Source organism: Eutrigla gurnardus (genome assembly GCF_963514095.1).
Source record: "Eutrigla gurnardus genome assembly, chromosome: 9".
NCBI classification, from domain to species: Eukaryota; Metazoa; Chordata; class Actinopteri; order Perciformes; family Triglidae; genus Eutrigla; species Eutrigla gurnardus.
Genome location: NC_139923.1, coordinates 26937271 through 26953610, shown reverse-complemented (window position 1 = coordinate 26953610; position 16340 = coordinate 26937271). Strand labels below are relative to the sequence as shown.

The 16340-nt window shown below is 44.7% G+C and overlaps 1 protein-coding gene across 2 annotated transcripts in view; it reads right to left on the bottom strand.

The window, feature by feature from the left end:
• Window positions 1-981: 981 nt before the first annotated feature.
• znf423 (zinc finger protein 423) overlaps window positions 982-16340 on the bottom strand; it is a 118245-nt gene continuing 102886 nt past the window's right edge. For both annotated transcript variants that reach the window (XM_084017577.1, XM_084017578.1), the window contains 3 exons: window positions 16025-16156; window positions 13568-13683; window positions 982-1976 (listed from right to left, as the gene is read on the bottom strand). In XM_084017577.1, coding sequence (XP_083873703.1) covers window positions 1947-1976; window positions 13568-13683; window positions 16025-16156 — 278 coding nt within the window. In that variant the 3' untranslated portion in view covers window positions 982-1946. The remainder of the gene's footprint in view (window positions 1977-13567; window positions 13684-16024; window positions 16157-16340) is intronic.

Here is a 16340-nt window from a genome sequence, read left to right as displayed (position 1 = left end):
GATCAGTCAGATGGTTTTACTACAGCTGGATGAACCCACAAAATAAACAATATGGTTGTGTTTTTATTGCAAGAAATGGATTCAAAAGGATGCCGAAATAACTACATAATGCTGACAATTTGTAAAAAGTCCAAAGCCATGGTTTGTTAGTTCTGTCTGCAAGATGACAAGCAAATAACTTTTAAAATGCTTGTTTTCTGAATGGAGTTTGGAGAAGTTTGGAGCTAGCCTATGCTTACAGATAAAAACATTTTTTTTGTGTGAAAACCAATCAAATAATCTACAATAAGATAATATAAATTATAAGGTCTCCCTGCAAATAAAATAAATAAAAACAATATTAGTATATGTCTCTATTTTTCACTTTTCCACCATGATAGTAAACTGGATGGCTCTTCCTAGTCATCGTGTCTGTTGGTCTTCTTGGTCCTTCAGCTCCTCACGCCGTTGGTTAAGAATCTGGCTGTGATTTCTTTACTTCAAATTTGATACAAATGAGTTCAGTTGTTCAGCTTTTTAGTCGAGGTGAAAGATCTCCCTCCAAACACCACGACAGAGTTCTTCATTACTTCTATAGTAACTTCAGCAATGGAGCAAATGTAATGTATGTTTGTCAAAGTTGTGAATCTGAATCAATGTTTTACAACGTGATCCTGTGGAAATATAATCGTTTTTTCATTGAGATAGAAGACAAGGATGTTGGCAGACATGTTTCACAAATACAATAATATTAAACAGTTCAAGTCCATATCTCATGTTACTTTCGTCTCACCCGACCTGACCGATGCATAGCATCGTGACGTTTATGTAAAAAGTGTAGCGGCTCACATTCAACAAAGCTCCCTCCGGGGCTTTTGGTGTTTCGTTTCAGATCATTTCATCTGAATATTGATGATCCACATTAGTATTTCCTTGAGTCCTGCAGTTGAATGTTAGACATTAATTAGTATTGAATAAATGCACATCACACAGGATTTCTTTATTTGTCATTTATTTATTTGTTTTATCTTTTTTTCTGTACTAGATTATTGCAATCTGGTTAATTCACATTTAAAAAGCAGTCATTGACCAGACGCACTGAAATCGATGATATTCATTTTTACAATAACCATTATAGGCCCCATAGAGACTGGAAAACCCAGTCAAAACAAAAAAGAAACATCTGTATGGTTTTCTGCACTTTATTTTGTTTGATGTCTTTTTTTGATAGTAATTACAAAAAGGAAAAATATATATATAACAATAATCATAAAAAGGAGAGTTGGAGGTGGGGGGGGGGGGGGGGTAACTCAGGAATATTACGACTGGCAAACGAACAATCACAACACAGCACAAGTACCTACCGACGGCGAGAAATGAAAGGTACAAAAATGAAAACAAAGAATAAGCGCGTATGGCAGAAAGAAAATCAAAGAAATTGGCACCTATGAAGTAAATACGATACGATAAACAACTGAGGGGCGAAAGGTGAAGCTTTGTTCCTACAACCTATTTAAAAAAAAAATCCCAAAACAAAGGTTTTCTTTCTTTTTTTCCTTTTCTATTTGTTAAAAAAAATAAAATGCCTGACCTGGGGAGTGAAGCTGGGGAGGAGAGGGAAGGGGGAGGGGAGGAGGAGGGGGAAGCCAGTGGGGTTATAAGGGGAGGGGGTTAGGGACAATAAAAAATACTGCAAGTACAATACCTTTTCTCACTCTCGTCTTCCTTCATCTAGCTCTTACCGTTTCTCTCACCCACTTTTTTCCTTTCTTTATTTAATAGCATATCCCATTAATATTCCTTTCCCCCGCTGCTCCTAATAGCCGCGCCCAGTGGCGCGATCGTTAGACTTTTACATGTGAGTAGCAAATGACACTTTGATTGGCTGTGATGTGGAGATGGGAGTCCCCTGCCGGCTCCGGGTCGGGGGCCCCGGCTGAGCCGAGAGATCCTGCCGGGCCTCGGTCTCACTGCGCGTGCTGACTCAGTGTGTGGTTCTGTGGGGAGAGAGGGAGGGGGGAGGGGGGAGGGAGAGGGAAAAAGTGAGGACACATGATGAGAGAAATAATGGGCTACGTGAGCATAGTGCTTTCCACTCGCACCCCCCACCCAATAATAGAACAGAAACACAACCGCCTCCCACAGCACAGACAGCAAGGCCTCCTCGCTTTATACAAATTCTGAGGGAGGAAGTGGAAACGAGGAGAATGGAGAGGAAGAAACGAGCAGAGGAGGCAAAACAGAAACGGGTGGTACAGCGCTGGGGTATTGTTGCCGGCACAATGGAGTGGAAGATTATGATATTTTGCATCAATTTGAGAGAGCAAGCTGACTTATATTTTTACACTGTTATATTTTTTGCACATATGGACACACAATAAAACCTTGTCATCTGAATGAAAGCAGAACCTGTTCTGTTTTGGTCAACTAATTACAGATCACATGGTATTTGTTCTGGTTTTCTTTTATTCCTTATCGGTGGGAACCCGGCGCCTCGATTTGTTTATTCATCTGTGAAACCCTCGCGTCTTTTGATATTGTGATTAATATTTCACAGAGAGCGTCTCACATACCGCGGAGACGCCTGCACTCACATCTCTCCAAAGGCATCAGTGCACTACACATCAATACGTAATCACAATGCAACAAAAAAAAACACCTTTTTTTTTTTACACCTCCCCAAAAATTAAAATTCAGAAACAGCGGCGAGTGCACAAAGGTGGAGCCTGAACCAGCCATCTCTAGGTGAAGATCCAGAGATGGATTTGTACGTGTGAATGATGGACAAGAAACCGCTCACACACACACACACACACACACACACACACACACACACACACAATCAGTCCTCTGTGGCTGCTCCATATCAGCTACAACGGGGAACTGAACTCATGATAATCTGGATTTGCTGGTTTGGAATTTAGCTCGAATCACATCTAAAGCTGGGGAGATACTGTCTGTACATGTGTGTGTGTGTGTGTGTGTGTGTGTGTGTGGGAGATGATTGGAAAGATTTCTCTGGGAATTTGTCTGTGTGTGTGTGTGTGTGTGTGTGTGTGTGTGTGTGTACACCAGAGAAATTTCCACTAGGATGTTTTCCTCCTCCTCTCTCCTCATCCTCCCCAGACTATTCAGCTTTCTCCCTGCAAAATATTCCCTCTCTCCCTCTCTCACACAAATTCCCTCTGAAATCCTCCGCTATCCTCCTGCATCTTCACACACACAGTACACACTCTCACTCTCTCTCACACACACACACATACACACACACAATTCCCAATGAGATCTTCCCAATCAACGCCCCCCCCTCCACCCTTCACCACCACTAAAAGCAGCTTTCTCAGATTAATCGCTCTCTCTCACACAGATAGGCCCTACTCCAGAAAAAAAAAAGACTAGCGGATGGGAGAATGAAAAAAGAGAGGAGGGGATAGGGGGATGAACGGAACAGAGAGGCGAGGAGGGGTGGATGGGGACAGAAATGTGAGGGATTATACGGGGTTTTGGGGTTGATAAATACTTATTTGTCATTCTATGGCTCTTATCTCGCCGTGCATGTTCAGCTGAGCCGTCTGGTGATGCGAGCGAGGGCGAGCGAGCGAGCGGGGATGCACATGGAGAGAGGACGCCATACGAGAGAGTCTGTCACTGTGCTTTAGAGACCGGGCGAGCCCGTCCAGGGGAAACTAAAGGGTATTAATGTCCTGGTCAAAGGGGGGCTGCAAAGAAATGGATGAGCAAATGACAAAAATAATGAACGGGAACGTGAAAAATAAGTGTTTCTGTATTCGTGTGTGTGTGTGTGTGAGGAAGCAGAGCTCATTTGGAACCACTGACCCCATTATGATAGAAAAAAAGCCTCCTCTCTCTCTCTCTGTGTCTCGTTTGTCTCCCATCCTCAGCCTCCAACGCTCCAACTGGCTGCATTTCCTCGCATGGCCAGAAGAGGTCAGGCTCATTCCTCTCCATGTGACCGTGTGTTAAAACACCTAGAGGAGAGGATTCGTGTCCGGTCCCGTTTCCTGGAAGAGCACATCCACGTCTGGCTTTTGTCATCGCACCTTTGCCTCATGTGTGACCTCTAATGTTTGAGGTCAAATATGAGGCTTGGTAGCGTGACTCAGTGGTGGAAGGGTTTCAACGGGGAAAAAGGGGGATGTAGGAAGGAAAGAACTAGAGACATAAGAGAGAGAGAGAGTGTTTTCCCTTGGTTATTTGGGTCCTACTGCTGCCGTATTGATTTGAAGATGGAGCTGAGGGATGGAGGGAAGGGACAGGGGAGGGAGGGAGGGAGGGATGGAAGGAGGGAGGGAGGCCACGTTCACTCCCTGGAGGAGCTTGCAGCGCTGCAGTGGACTGCTGCAAATAGCCCAGAGGAGAGGAGGGAGAATACGGAGATGAGGGAGGAATGTAATGGAGGGATGGATGGATGACAGCCGGTCATACAACACACACACACACACACACACACACACACACACACACACACCCTATGACATCTCCTGCTTACATCTCTTCATTTATGTTGTTGTCGGGAGCTCCGTATTGATTATGAAGCACAGCAATCGATCAGAAGTGTGTGCGTGTGTCTCAGTGTGACATCTGCTCTACAGCAGAGTAATTGATATATTCTAGAGGAAAAAAAAGAAGAAGGGTGACAGAAGGAAGAGCGAAGGAGGAGGAGGAGAAGACTGTATATACTGTATATATATATATATATATATATACATATATACATGTGTGTATATCTTGTGTTCACAAGCCTGATTAGTGCGGAGCTTCACAATAAAAGCCTTCCGGCAAAGTGGATAAATGTTACGCAACCTTCTGGAAGTGTGTGTGTGTGTGTGTGTGTGGCAATTCTATTCATTCAAAAAGGAAGAGTGGAGTCGTTTCTATAGAATGTGCTGGTTTGGCTGAATGGCTTACATTATCTACATAGGAAGAGGGATCTGTTTGGACTTTATTTCATCATATTTCTACTGTTCTTTTCATAGCGGAGGGTGTGTGTGCTGTTGTGAGAAGAGCCCGTCTTCCAGGCCAGACCAGACCAGACCAGTCAATACAGAGGCCTGTCATTGTTTTTCCTAAACTGCTTAGAGAGAGCAAGGCGAAAGCCTGCAGAGCCCTGGACCCAAGGGAAATATGGCCCTGTCGCATTACCCGCACACACACACACACACACACACACACACACACACACACACACACACACACACACACACACACACACACACACACACACACACACACACACACACACACACACACACACACACACACAGGAATGCATTCACGGGCTGGCACTCACAGCTAAGAGCACATGCACACATAATGCAAATGAAGAATTTGGCTAGAATACACAAAAGTACGCAAACACACACACACACACCCACACACACACACACTGTCTCTCGTGGGATAGGAGAAGGGTGCAACAGAGGAAACGGAGATAGAGATAAGAGAAAATGTAATCTGTCTTGTCCTGCATTACATGCTAAATGTGTGCGTGTGCATTCATGCTGCGGTGGGGATGGTTATGTTCTAGAAGCGTGGAGGAGCACCACTGTCATCTTTAACGTGTGTCTGTGTGTGTGTGTGTGTCTGTGTGTGTGTGTGCTGCCTCCATGTATCAGCAAGTGAGTGTCTGTCAGGATGTAAATTTGTGTCAAATGTGTGTGTATGTGGGGGTAATTGGAGGCAGTCCAAACGCTGTGTGTGTATTAGTGTGTGTGTGTGTGTGTGTGTGTGTGTGTACCCCACCTCCACTGCTGTTTTTAACACCAAATGAAAAATCACCTAAGTCGCCTTGTGGTCTTCTTTGGGTTCAGCTTATTTATAGCTCAGAGTTGACACTTTTCCAACAGAGTGTGTGTCTATGTCTGCCTGTGTGTGTGTGTGTGTGTGTGTCTGGGACTAGCAGATGGACTGTCTTAGCCCTCTTCCTCCGCTCCCTGGCTTGTCTTTAGCCCCACCCGTCCAGGACAGGATGCTGCCTCGGGAGCAGATCGAAAATAAACGCCCCCCCCTGCGTCCGACATGTATTCCCTGCTCCTCTCCCGCTGTCCGTCCCCATCGCTCTCCTCATCATCTCTCTTCCTCCTTAAACCTACTTTAGCTCCCTTCTCTGTTCCATCCTCCGTCACGCCGCCCAGGGCGACCTCCCTGACCACGTCCTGTTTGGACCGGCTCCCTCCCTCCCTCTCTTTCTCCCGGGGGACTTCCCCTCGCCCATTGCTCCTGGCAGCGAGTGGGCCAGGTCTGGACCGAGTCAACACAAACCCAAAATAGAGACCTCCCCGCTGGAAGCCTTTAGAGGAAGTGACCTCACATCCAGAACAGTTAAGACGATCACTCCTGTGCACCACATGGCACATGTGAGTCACACCGTTATAGAGGAGAATGTGCTCAAAAACATGAATCTCACATAGCAGAACCAGAGGGAGTGTGACGTGTAACACAACGGCGTTGCTGGTAGTGTGAAGTATTACATAAGTATTGTAAATATAATAGTACCCCCGCCCTAATGCACACAACAGTTTCTTTATCGACTCTTCAAGCTCTTCAAGTGAAGTTGCTCTGCATCATTACATGAAACTTCTTCTTCTGAGCTTTTTTTAAATGTGGCGGGTCGCGCACACAACACGTTCCGGCTTCCAGGCTCTCCCTTGGAGGCAGAACGCCTCGATCCCGTCTACAAAAACCTTTTACACTAACGACGTTTCTGAAAAAAAGGAGCGATAGTTCTGATCATTTTAACGGAAAAAGGTGGCGTAAGAGTGGATTCTCTCTCTCTCTCTCTCTCTCTCTCTCTCTCTCTCACACACACACACACACACACACACACACACACACACACACACACACACACTCAGGGCTGAGGAATGTGGTCCTTACAGACTGGGAAGCTGAGTGCCAGATGAGGACTGGAGCCTGCAGACATGGGTGACAAACAGCCCAACAAAGCATCCAAAAACAGACCCATAAAAATGCAGGCAGGTCACAGACACAGATACACACACACACACACACAGACACAGACACACACACACACACACACACACACACACACACAGACACAGACACACACACACACACACACACACACACACACAGACACAGACACACACACACACACACACACACACACACACACACACACACACACACACACACACACACACACACACACACACAGTGGACAATGCCGAATGTCAGGCCGACATAAATGAAAAATGCATTAAAGGTTACGCGTGTTGGAATAAATACATAGACACGATCTCGTCCAACGCACACATGAGCTCTCGAGTCAGCAGAGCGTGCCGGCTTTCCGTGTCACTGTCATATTACAGCGCACGCCCGATCCCCGCGGGTCCCCGGGGGGCCCAGCTCTTTTTTTTTTTTGATTACAACGAACACCCTAAACTGGCAGAATGAAGAGAGGGAGCACCGACACGAAGATGGATGAGCGAAGAGAGAATGAAGTCGGGTTGACGTGTGATGAGAGGGAGGAATAACGTGGGGGGGGGGGGGGGGGGGGGGGGGGTATGTGGAGGACGAATGCAAATCTAAACAGGACATTGATTTCTTCGGGGGGGGGGGGGGGTCGTTGACTTCATCATTGCAAAGTTCAGATGAATAATATTTTAGTTTGTTTAATCTTTGCTGAAAAAAAGGCCTCTAGAAATACTGAAATCATAACTTTATCATGTTGGTTTGGTTTAAAGCAACAGACACACATAGAGCTGAAGTCAATTCATTGATTAGTCACCAATATTTGACTATATCATGAAAAATGCCAAAGATCATCTGGTTCCAGCTCTTCAATTGTGAACGTTTTTTTATACTCTTGCATGATAGAAAAGTGAAAATCTTCAGAAAACCCTAAAATGTTTTGATAGTTTTCATTATATTCTAAGAAACAAGACTTCATGTGACAAAACCGGTTGGATACGGACTCGGAGATGTATTAAAGCTGCCTTTCAACAGTTGACAACTTCAGTCACGTGTCAAAAAAATATAATTCACTAATACTGGTCATGCTTCCAATGAAACGCATGAAACAAGAACTCAGTTCAGCCTCCGTGGATGTGCAAAAAGAGAAAAGACAATGCATAAACCAGCCGTTCACACGCGGGGCAACAGAAACTCTGTATTATACTTTCTGCCACGCAGAGTCTGTCCGGTTCTGTAACATCGGCTCTGTTCACCTGTCACACACACACACACACCCACACCCACACCCACACACACACACACACACACACACACAATCCAGATGACAGGAACATGGTCCAGTCTGTTAGAAACCCCCCAGGTGCTGGCTCACAGAGTGTAATTCCTTTGTATTTGTCCCCACCTCTGCTTCTCTTTCCCCTCTTTATCTCACTCTGCATCCGTCTGTTTGTTCCTCCGCTTTACATCAAAGCACAAGTCAATTCTTTTGACAGATCCCCCCCCCCTCTCTCTCTGTCTGCCGGGATCCACTGTGTATGCACTTTTTACTGTCTCACATACACAACATCGTCGTCGTTACAGATGATTAACTGCTCCCATATCGAGGTTTTCTTTCTTCCTTTCATAATCCAGCGTGAACCGAATGTGCTTTGCATTCACACACACAGTGTGGAACAATGAATACTACGAGAAGCTCAACAGTGCTAAAACATCCGCGGACACAATTTGTATGCAATGTTTCCTCGGGTGGTCGGAGAGGGAAGGAAACAAGACGTCTGCAGAAACAGAAGAGAACAGTTGGATGAAACGAAAGCTCTACCTTCTATTGTTGCTTTGCCTCTTGTTTTTTTAACGCAAGTTTTGTACTATTACTTCCATAATTGAGGTTGTTTAGATAGTGCTCTGCAAAAGAAGTAGGCCTCGTCGAGATGAGATAGTACTGGCTGTGGTTCTGTGGTAGTTGTATCAGGTAAGGCCTGTAGTCTTTCTCCCTTTGTTTCTCTACCTCTCTCTTTGAATCTCCTTTTGTTTCTGTCTCTCTTTCCCCTGCTGCAAGTCCAGGGATTCAGGGAGGTAAGAGTGTGTGTGTGTGTGTGTGTGTGTGTACATGTGCATGTTTGTGTGTCTGTGTCTATCCCAGGTCCCCATTCTAATAACACAGAGTCTCCCAGTGAGCGGTGGGGCAGCTGAGTACGCTCCCCTGGAACACCACAGGGATCTACGGATCAAATTCACACACACACACACACACACACACACACACACACACACACACACACACACACACACACACACACACACACACACACACACACACACACACACACACACACACACACACACACACACACACACACACACACACACACCAAGGGAGCCACTGAATACAAGGATCAGAGAGCACACACTATGGCTCGACACAACACTCACAACTGACAGCAACATCCAGAGACAATGGTGAACACACACACACACACACACACACACACACACACACACACACACACACACACACACACACACACACACACACACCTTATTGCCAGTTCAGCCACATCCACACCTTTCCATAATTCAGTTAGAGGGAGACAGTGAGACTCTTAGATTCAGACAAAGACAACATTATTCACAGACAGACTGCTAAACACAGCTCGTTTCTCACACACACACACACACACACACACACACACACACACACAGACACACACACACACACACACACACACACACACACACACACACACACACACACACACACACACCGCTCTAATCCCAACCGCAGGTATTGAAGCTGGCAAGCTATTCTCTGCTCCGCATTAACTACCAAAAAAAGGATTTTTATTCATTACTTTGGCTCCGAGGGGAAAAGCTTTCCATATGTTCCCGTCATATTCCAGGTATATAGACAACACATGGTAGCTGCTGAGAAGCTGCTCCGTACTGGCTGGAGAAAAATTAATACCACGTCACTGATGTGGCATCTCCACATGTGTTGAAATGTAGAAATCATAGCCATTAGACCTTTTTACAGTTGACTGTCCGTATGTCTGCCTTTCCCAGATTTCCATCCATCCTGTTGTGTACACTGCATGTTCTTTTAACCGGGTCTACGAGGGAGCAGATCTTTGTGATTGTGTATGCGTCTAACTCTCAAATATTCAACACCGCTGGGAGAGGGGAGGGAGGGGTGGGATTCAGTGGAGGGAATCAACACACCAACAAACGAAAGGATCCACACATCCATCCATTTATTCATCTGACCGGCAATCCGCCCATCGAGCGCTGTTTAAATATTTACTAGTGTTAAAGGAAATTGTGTAGCACAACAGGCAGGAAAAAAAATAAGAGATGAGCGGAGAGGAATGCAAGTGTGATGGATGGAGCAAGGAAGAGGAGGTAGCATTAAGGGCAGGAGCTGGTGGTATAGCACCCCCTGGAGGCCTAAAAACGAAGGTGAAGATCAAGAGGTCTGTCAGGGAATGTAACATAGAAGAGTCAGCGCTGATTACTGGATGAATATTTCACTTCTACCAGAGGGAAGCATAGAAACATGCTGGAGATAATGGAGTAATAAGTATATATATATATATATATATATTAAAACATATTGAATGAATGCAAAAACCACTGTTTGCTAGTGGTGGAAAAACTGACATTTCACAAACATGAATGGGAAAAACAACACGTTTCTTACTGTGATGCTAATTGAAAGAAAGAAACTAAACAGAATGAGAACAGTCCGGGGAGTCTGGGAGTAAAGACAGGGAGAGATCCAGAAGGACCTCACTGATCAGGGCCACAGCATTTCTTATTTACACACACACACACACACACACACACACACACCAAAACATCTCTTATTTACCAGCTTACGTCTGCACTATTTATGGGGCACTGGGGAGAGGCACAGAAGAGAGGAAGAGAGGAGAGGGGCTAAAATATGCATAGGGGCTGGTTCTTCTGGGACAGACATGGGGGGGGGGGAGCCGGAGAGAGAGGGAGGAAGACAGGAAGAACTGTGTATGTGCTGGAGACGGATGGAGGGGTGAGACAGGAAGCAGAGGTCTTGCGGAGGGAGGGACGGAGACGGGTACTGAGGGAGAGCAATCAGGGGGGAGAGAGGGTGATGCAGCGACGTGTCCGTGCAGGAGTGACCCTTGGGAGTGTGTGAGAGAGAGAGAGAGAGAGAGAGAGAGAGAGAGAGAGAGAGAGAGAGAGCTTGACATCATATGGCCCCTCTGAGGGGTTGAAAGAGGCCAAAGCCTTTTCTCGCTGGCCAACCAGCCTCCTTCATCCATCCGCACCTCATTAAAATACACACAAATTACCCCATCACACACACACACACACACACACACACACACACACACACACACACACACACACACACACACACACACACACACACACACACACACACACACACACACACACACACACACACACACACACACACACACACACACACGATAACAGCTAGCAGTGGCATTAACCTCCATGGTTGTAGCTCTCCATCTCCCCCAGTCAGCCTTTCTGTCTAGCCCACTTAGAGAGCCCTCCCATAGGGCAATGGAGCTGTGGCACGTTGGGCTTGGACTGCAAGGTTTTCACACACAAACACACACACACACACACACACACACACACACACACACACACACACACACACACACACACACACACACACACACACACACACACACACACACACACACTCTTAGGCCAGCTCCAAAGTGTAACAAGATGGATATAGCCTGAGTGCAGCAGCTAAAGAGGTAAAACGAGGAGCTGACGGAGGAAAGATGTTGAACTGAGCTCAACTTAGCTGGAATGTGAAAACGACAGAATTAAACTCATCTGACCCGAACATATGCTCTCAGTTGTTGAGTCAATTTAAGATTAATACGAGAAGCCAAGATTAAATAGTAAACACTGACTTGTAATAACAGCAATAATAGAGTAACCTCTAACATGTATTCATGTATATCAAATAGATTGGAGCCTCTTTTCTGGCCAAAACAGTCAATTTAAATATTTTAACTTATTCAGAACTGTGCTGCTGGATGTTTTAATGGCTGTAACTACACTCCATTAGCTCCCAGTATCTCTTAGAATATATTTGAATGTCCTCTTACTTGTTTTTAAAGATCTTAATGGTTTGGGACTTACCTATAATGCAGACCAGTCATTTTGTATGCCTACTTTTGGGTTTTCAAATACAATTATATGCACATTTTTTTAAACTGTGCTCAAAAAATTATGGAATAAAAAAGCTATCAGATTTAAACTCTGTGGACAGAAGCTGAAATCAAATTTAATTGATGTAATTCTAATTATTATTATGGGTACTAATTCTCTAATTTGCATTATTCTTAATTTCACTTATATGTTCTAGCACTTACTCTCTTATTATTGTATTGACAGCCCTCTTTTGAATGGGTTGGATTTTGCACATTTATTCTTCTTAATTTTTTATTATTATACAATGTATTCATTCAAGGAAAAGGGAAAAGCAGACCAAACCAACAGTACGTGGTCTGCTTTGTGAGAGATCCAAACTAAACCTCCGTGATACGCCCAACGCAACAATTCATCAGTCCATAAAGATGTTGTGGAGAGGAGTCATCTGTGTGTGTGTGTGTGTGTGTGTGTGTGTGTGTGAGTGTGTGTGTGTGTGTGTGTGTGTGTGAGTGTGTGTGTGTGTGTGTGTGTGTGTGTGTGTGTGGAGGTGAGTGGGAGTGAGCGAGGTGTGAGCGGTGCCTGTGTGTGGACATTAACCGACAGGGTCCAGCAGTCACCCTGCTGTTAAATGGACTGGCCAGCCATATGCCCACCACCTCCGGCCCTACATCACTGCCACTTGTGCATGTGTGTGTGTGTGTGTGTGTGTGTGTGTGGTGGCAGGTCTTTGTCAATTCAAATAATCCCTGGTAGATTTCCGTCGATCGGATTTCGTTCTTTCAGCGTCCTTTTTCAAAGGAATCAACCATCAAGTAAACGGCTGATAAGACATCGATGTTATTTGCTTTCAAGCTCGACTCGTTTCCTTCTGAGGTCGACTTTTACGCCACAAGGTCACGGACGGAGAAGTTAAAGAGGGGCCAATAATACTGAGCTGAAACACAACTCTGGAATATTCCAGCATAATAACCTGCAAATAAATAAATACACACCGAACCTGAAATCCTATGTGGTAGTAATGGATTATTCATATCTGTATCTGTCTAGTGGAATTGTTAAAGACCAGTAAAAGTAGCGTTGGAGATTTTCTCCTCAATGCAATTCAGCTACACTTGTTTGGCCTGCAGACTTGTCACTAAACTAAAGGTCTACAAGAGGAGGAGGAGGTTTACATCATCCCAGACCTACTCTTGGGTGACTTATATCCTCTCTTCCTCTTTCATACGCTCTAATGACATGAGGCCTGCCAGAACCCTGGACCTCGTGAGGAGAGATGGACAGAGACGGGCCGAGGGATGGAGAGAGGGTGGAGGGGGGGGTGTACAGATGGAAGGAGGTTATTGAGGGATGGTTGGAAGCCTAGAAAGAAAGGGGAGGGAGGGGGGTTCACCCCCTTCTCAACCCATATTGGGTTTTAGGTAAAGGTCAAGATGGAAGTAAGGGCACCGACCTGTAGTTCTGTCTGGAAGAAGAACTTCTGCGGACACTGGGAACAGTCGTAGATCTTGTCTTCCTGGCCGTGGACGGCGAAAATGTGTTGCTGGAGCTTGTTGGCCTGCACGAACACTGGGAGGGAAGACACAGCGCACGTTATGAAGTGTTGATTATCTTTAGGGAGGGGCTACAACGGATTAGGATTAGGACCACTGGAGGGAAAAAAGAGAAAAAAGTAGCTAATTTGCGCTTTATAAAGTCGTAGATGTGCTACTTTATTAAGAAGCTAACAACCGGCATCTAAGCTACCGCTAGCATCTTAGCCCGACCGCCCCCGATCAATAAACAATTTAGCCCCATATAACTAAAACCAACAATAACCATCAACAGCATCAACACCCTAAGGACCTTGTCACGTAGTCACACGTTGTGATGTATTCATTAGAAAATGAAATGCCTACATTCATGGGAAGTTAGCTAGCATAAATGCCGGTTGTTAGCATCGTAATAAAGTTTTCTTCTGGGAATATTAGCCACCTCTCTGATCTTTATTTTCCTTGAATAAAAAAGTATTTACATGACATAAAATACGTCATACAAATATGAAAAAGAGAAAACAAAAATACAAATAAATCAATAAAATCATTCAAGTTGGAGGAGGGACAGGAGGAAGCTAAGCTGATCATGTCCTGCCCCTTCTTTACTTTTAACGTTTAATTTACTTATAGCTGAATATGAGCTCTATATCCAACACAAAATAATAATCTCCAGTTTCTAATTGGTTTGGATAACATATTTGCCAGAAGACTGAAAGGATAGAGTACATACATAAAGCTTCAGATTGCTGATCAGAACTAATTACAATGAACTCATCCATATTAGGATCCCTGGACTGAGGTACTGTTTACACCGGTACTAAGGAGTGGATGAGCAGCGATATGTACCAGATACAAGGAGAGAAAACAGGAAGAGCTATCCCCAGCAGACCTTGTGATATTTATCAATAAATTATCCCCTCCCCCTTTTCTTTTTTTAAGTTCCGCTTCACTGTTGTCTCAGACACTTATTTTCTCTCTCTCTCTTTCTTTCTCTCCCCTTTGTTTCAGTAAACTTTTGGTTTTCACTGTGAGTGTGTATGTGTTGAATTATTAAGCCTCCCCATAGGAGTGGTGCCCATCTTACTAATTCATAAGCCACCAAGGAATAGAGTTAAAGTTTAAAGCGTTGCTGTGTACCTGGGGGCTGGAGGGGGGGGGGGGGAGGCACACAACACAAGACAAACTCAACAACTGAGTGAGGGGAAGGAGAGTGAGGGGAAGGGGAGTGATGAAGTGACGGGGAGGAAGGGGGAGGGAGGGAGGCTAGTCGAGAGATGGGAGAGGGGAAGTTTCTGGTGAAATACAACGAAGCCACAGTCCTTAATTTGGTCATCCAGCATTTTGTGCGGGTCCTCGGGTGGATTCCAGCGAGCCGAGGTACTTGTGCATATTTGGAGGTAATATTGCATGAACTCATTAGAAGCGACACCCTGCTGGACTATCACTCCCACGGTAAATGTTAAAACAATGAATGTTCCGAACATGATCCTACTGCTACACTACATAGATTTGGTGTCATTATTTTTTTATCTATATTTATGAACACGATTCTTTCTATCCTTATTTCCTTCCTTCCTACCTCTAATGGAACAACTGCAGCTGTACAAGGGATGACTAACGCATTCTGATTCTGATTAACTCTTAATAATTACTCAGAGAACTGCACTGAGCCAATTTAAGGGCAAAGCGTTGCTTCCAGCTGCGATGTTTAAGTGACGGGATGTGGCCACTTTAATAAGGGACATACTCTCCTGGCTGGCATGGGGAAAACATGCCATGCTTCTTATCTATCTGTGATTAGAACAGAGAGCATGCAGTGCAATATTGTCTATAGTAGGTAGACTGTTTCATGAGTGATATAGAAATAAAGTCAAATACGATCTCATTGCTACGTATGTATATCGGGTTCTCCACATTCATTTTCTTAATTTATCGCCATAAACTCGGCCATGTCGCGGTTAAGAGTCTTTATTTCTCTCCATACTTTTGCTGCTAAGGTCTTTTGTTTAAATGTTTAACTAACTTTAAGGGATTCTTCAGTATAAAACCGAGATAAGGATAAAACCGTAAATTCTTATGATTAATATTAATTACAGGAGAAGACTTAAGTGCAACCAAATTTATGTTTTTGACTTTCCCTTTCCTATTGTTAATGGTTTCTGGTACACCAATGTGTTTGTGTGTGTGTGTGTGTGTGTGTGTGTGTGTGTGTGTGTGTATATTGTCTCTATACTGTTCTTATGCTTCCATATAAAATATGCCTCTGTGTTTTTGAATGCAAAGCAGATTGGACACAAGTGAAGAGGCGTTTTCACTGCTACTGTCCTTGACGGTGTGTGTGTGTGTGTGTGTGTGTGTGTGTGTGTGTGTCTCACCTGTGAAGCAGACGGGACACTTGAAGGTACCTCCCATGCCTTCAAAGCTGTGCTCTATCAGGTGGCAGAGCAGCTTGGCAGGTGAATCAAACATCTGGTTACACAGCTTGCACTCGTGATTGATGCCCTCCTCTGCAAATAGGAGACAGACACGCACGTGTAGGCCGGGTTAGGCAACACGAAAAACAGGAGCATATGACATCATTTTAGAACATTAATACAACACTCGTGGCAGATGTCGGCACATACAGAAACCGTCGGCCTTCAAACTGTAGTATATGATAAACTGATGTGTGAAACAACAGGTATACAGATA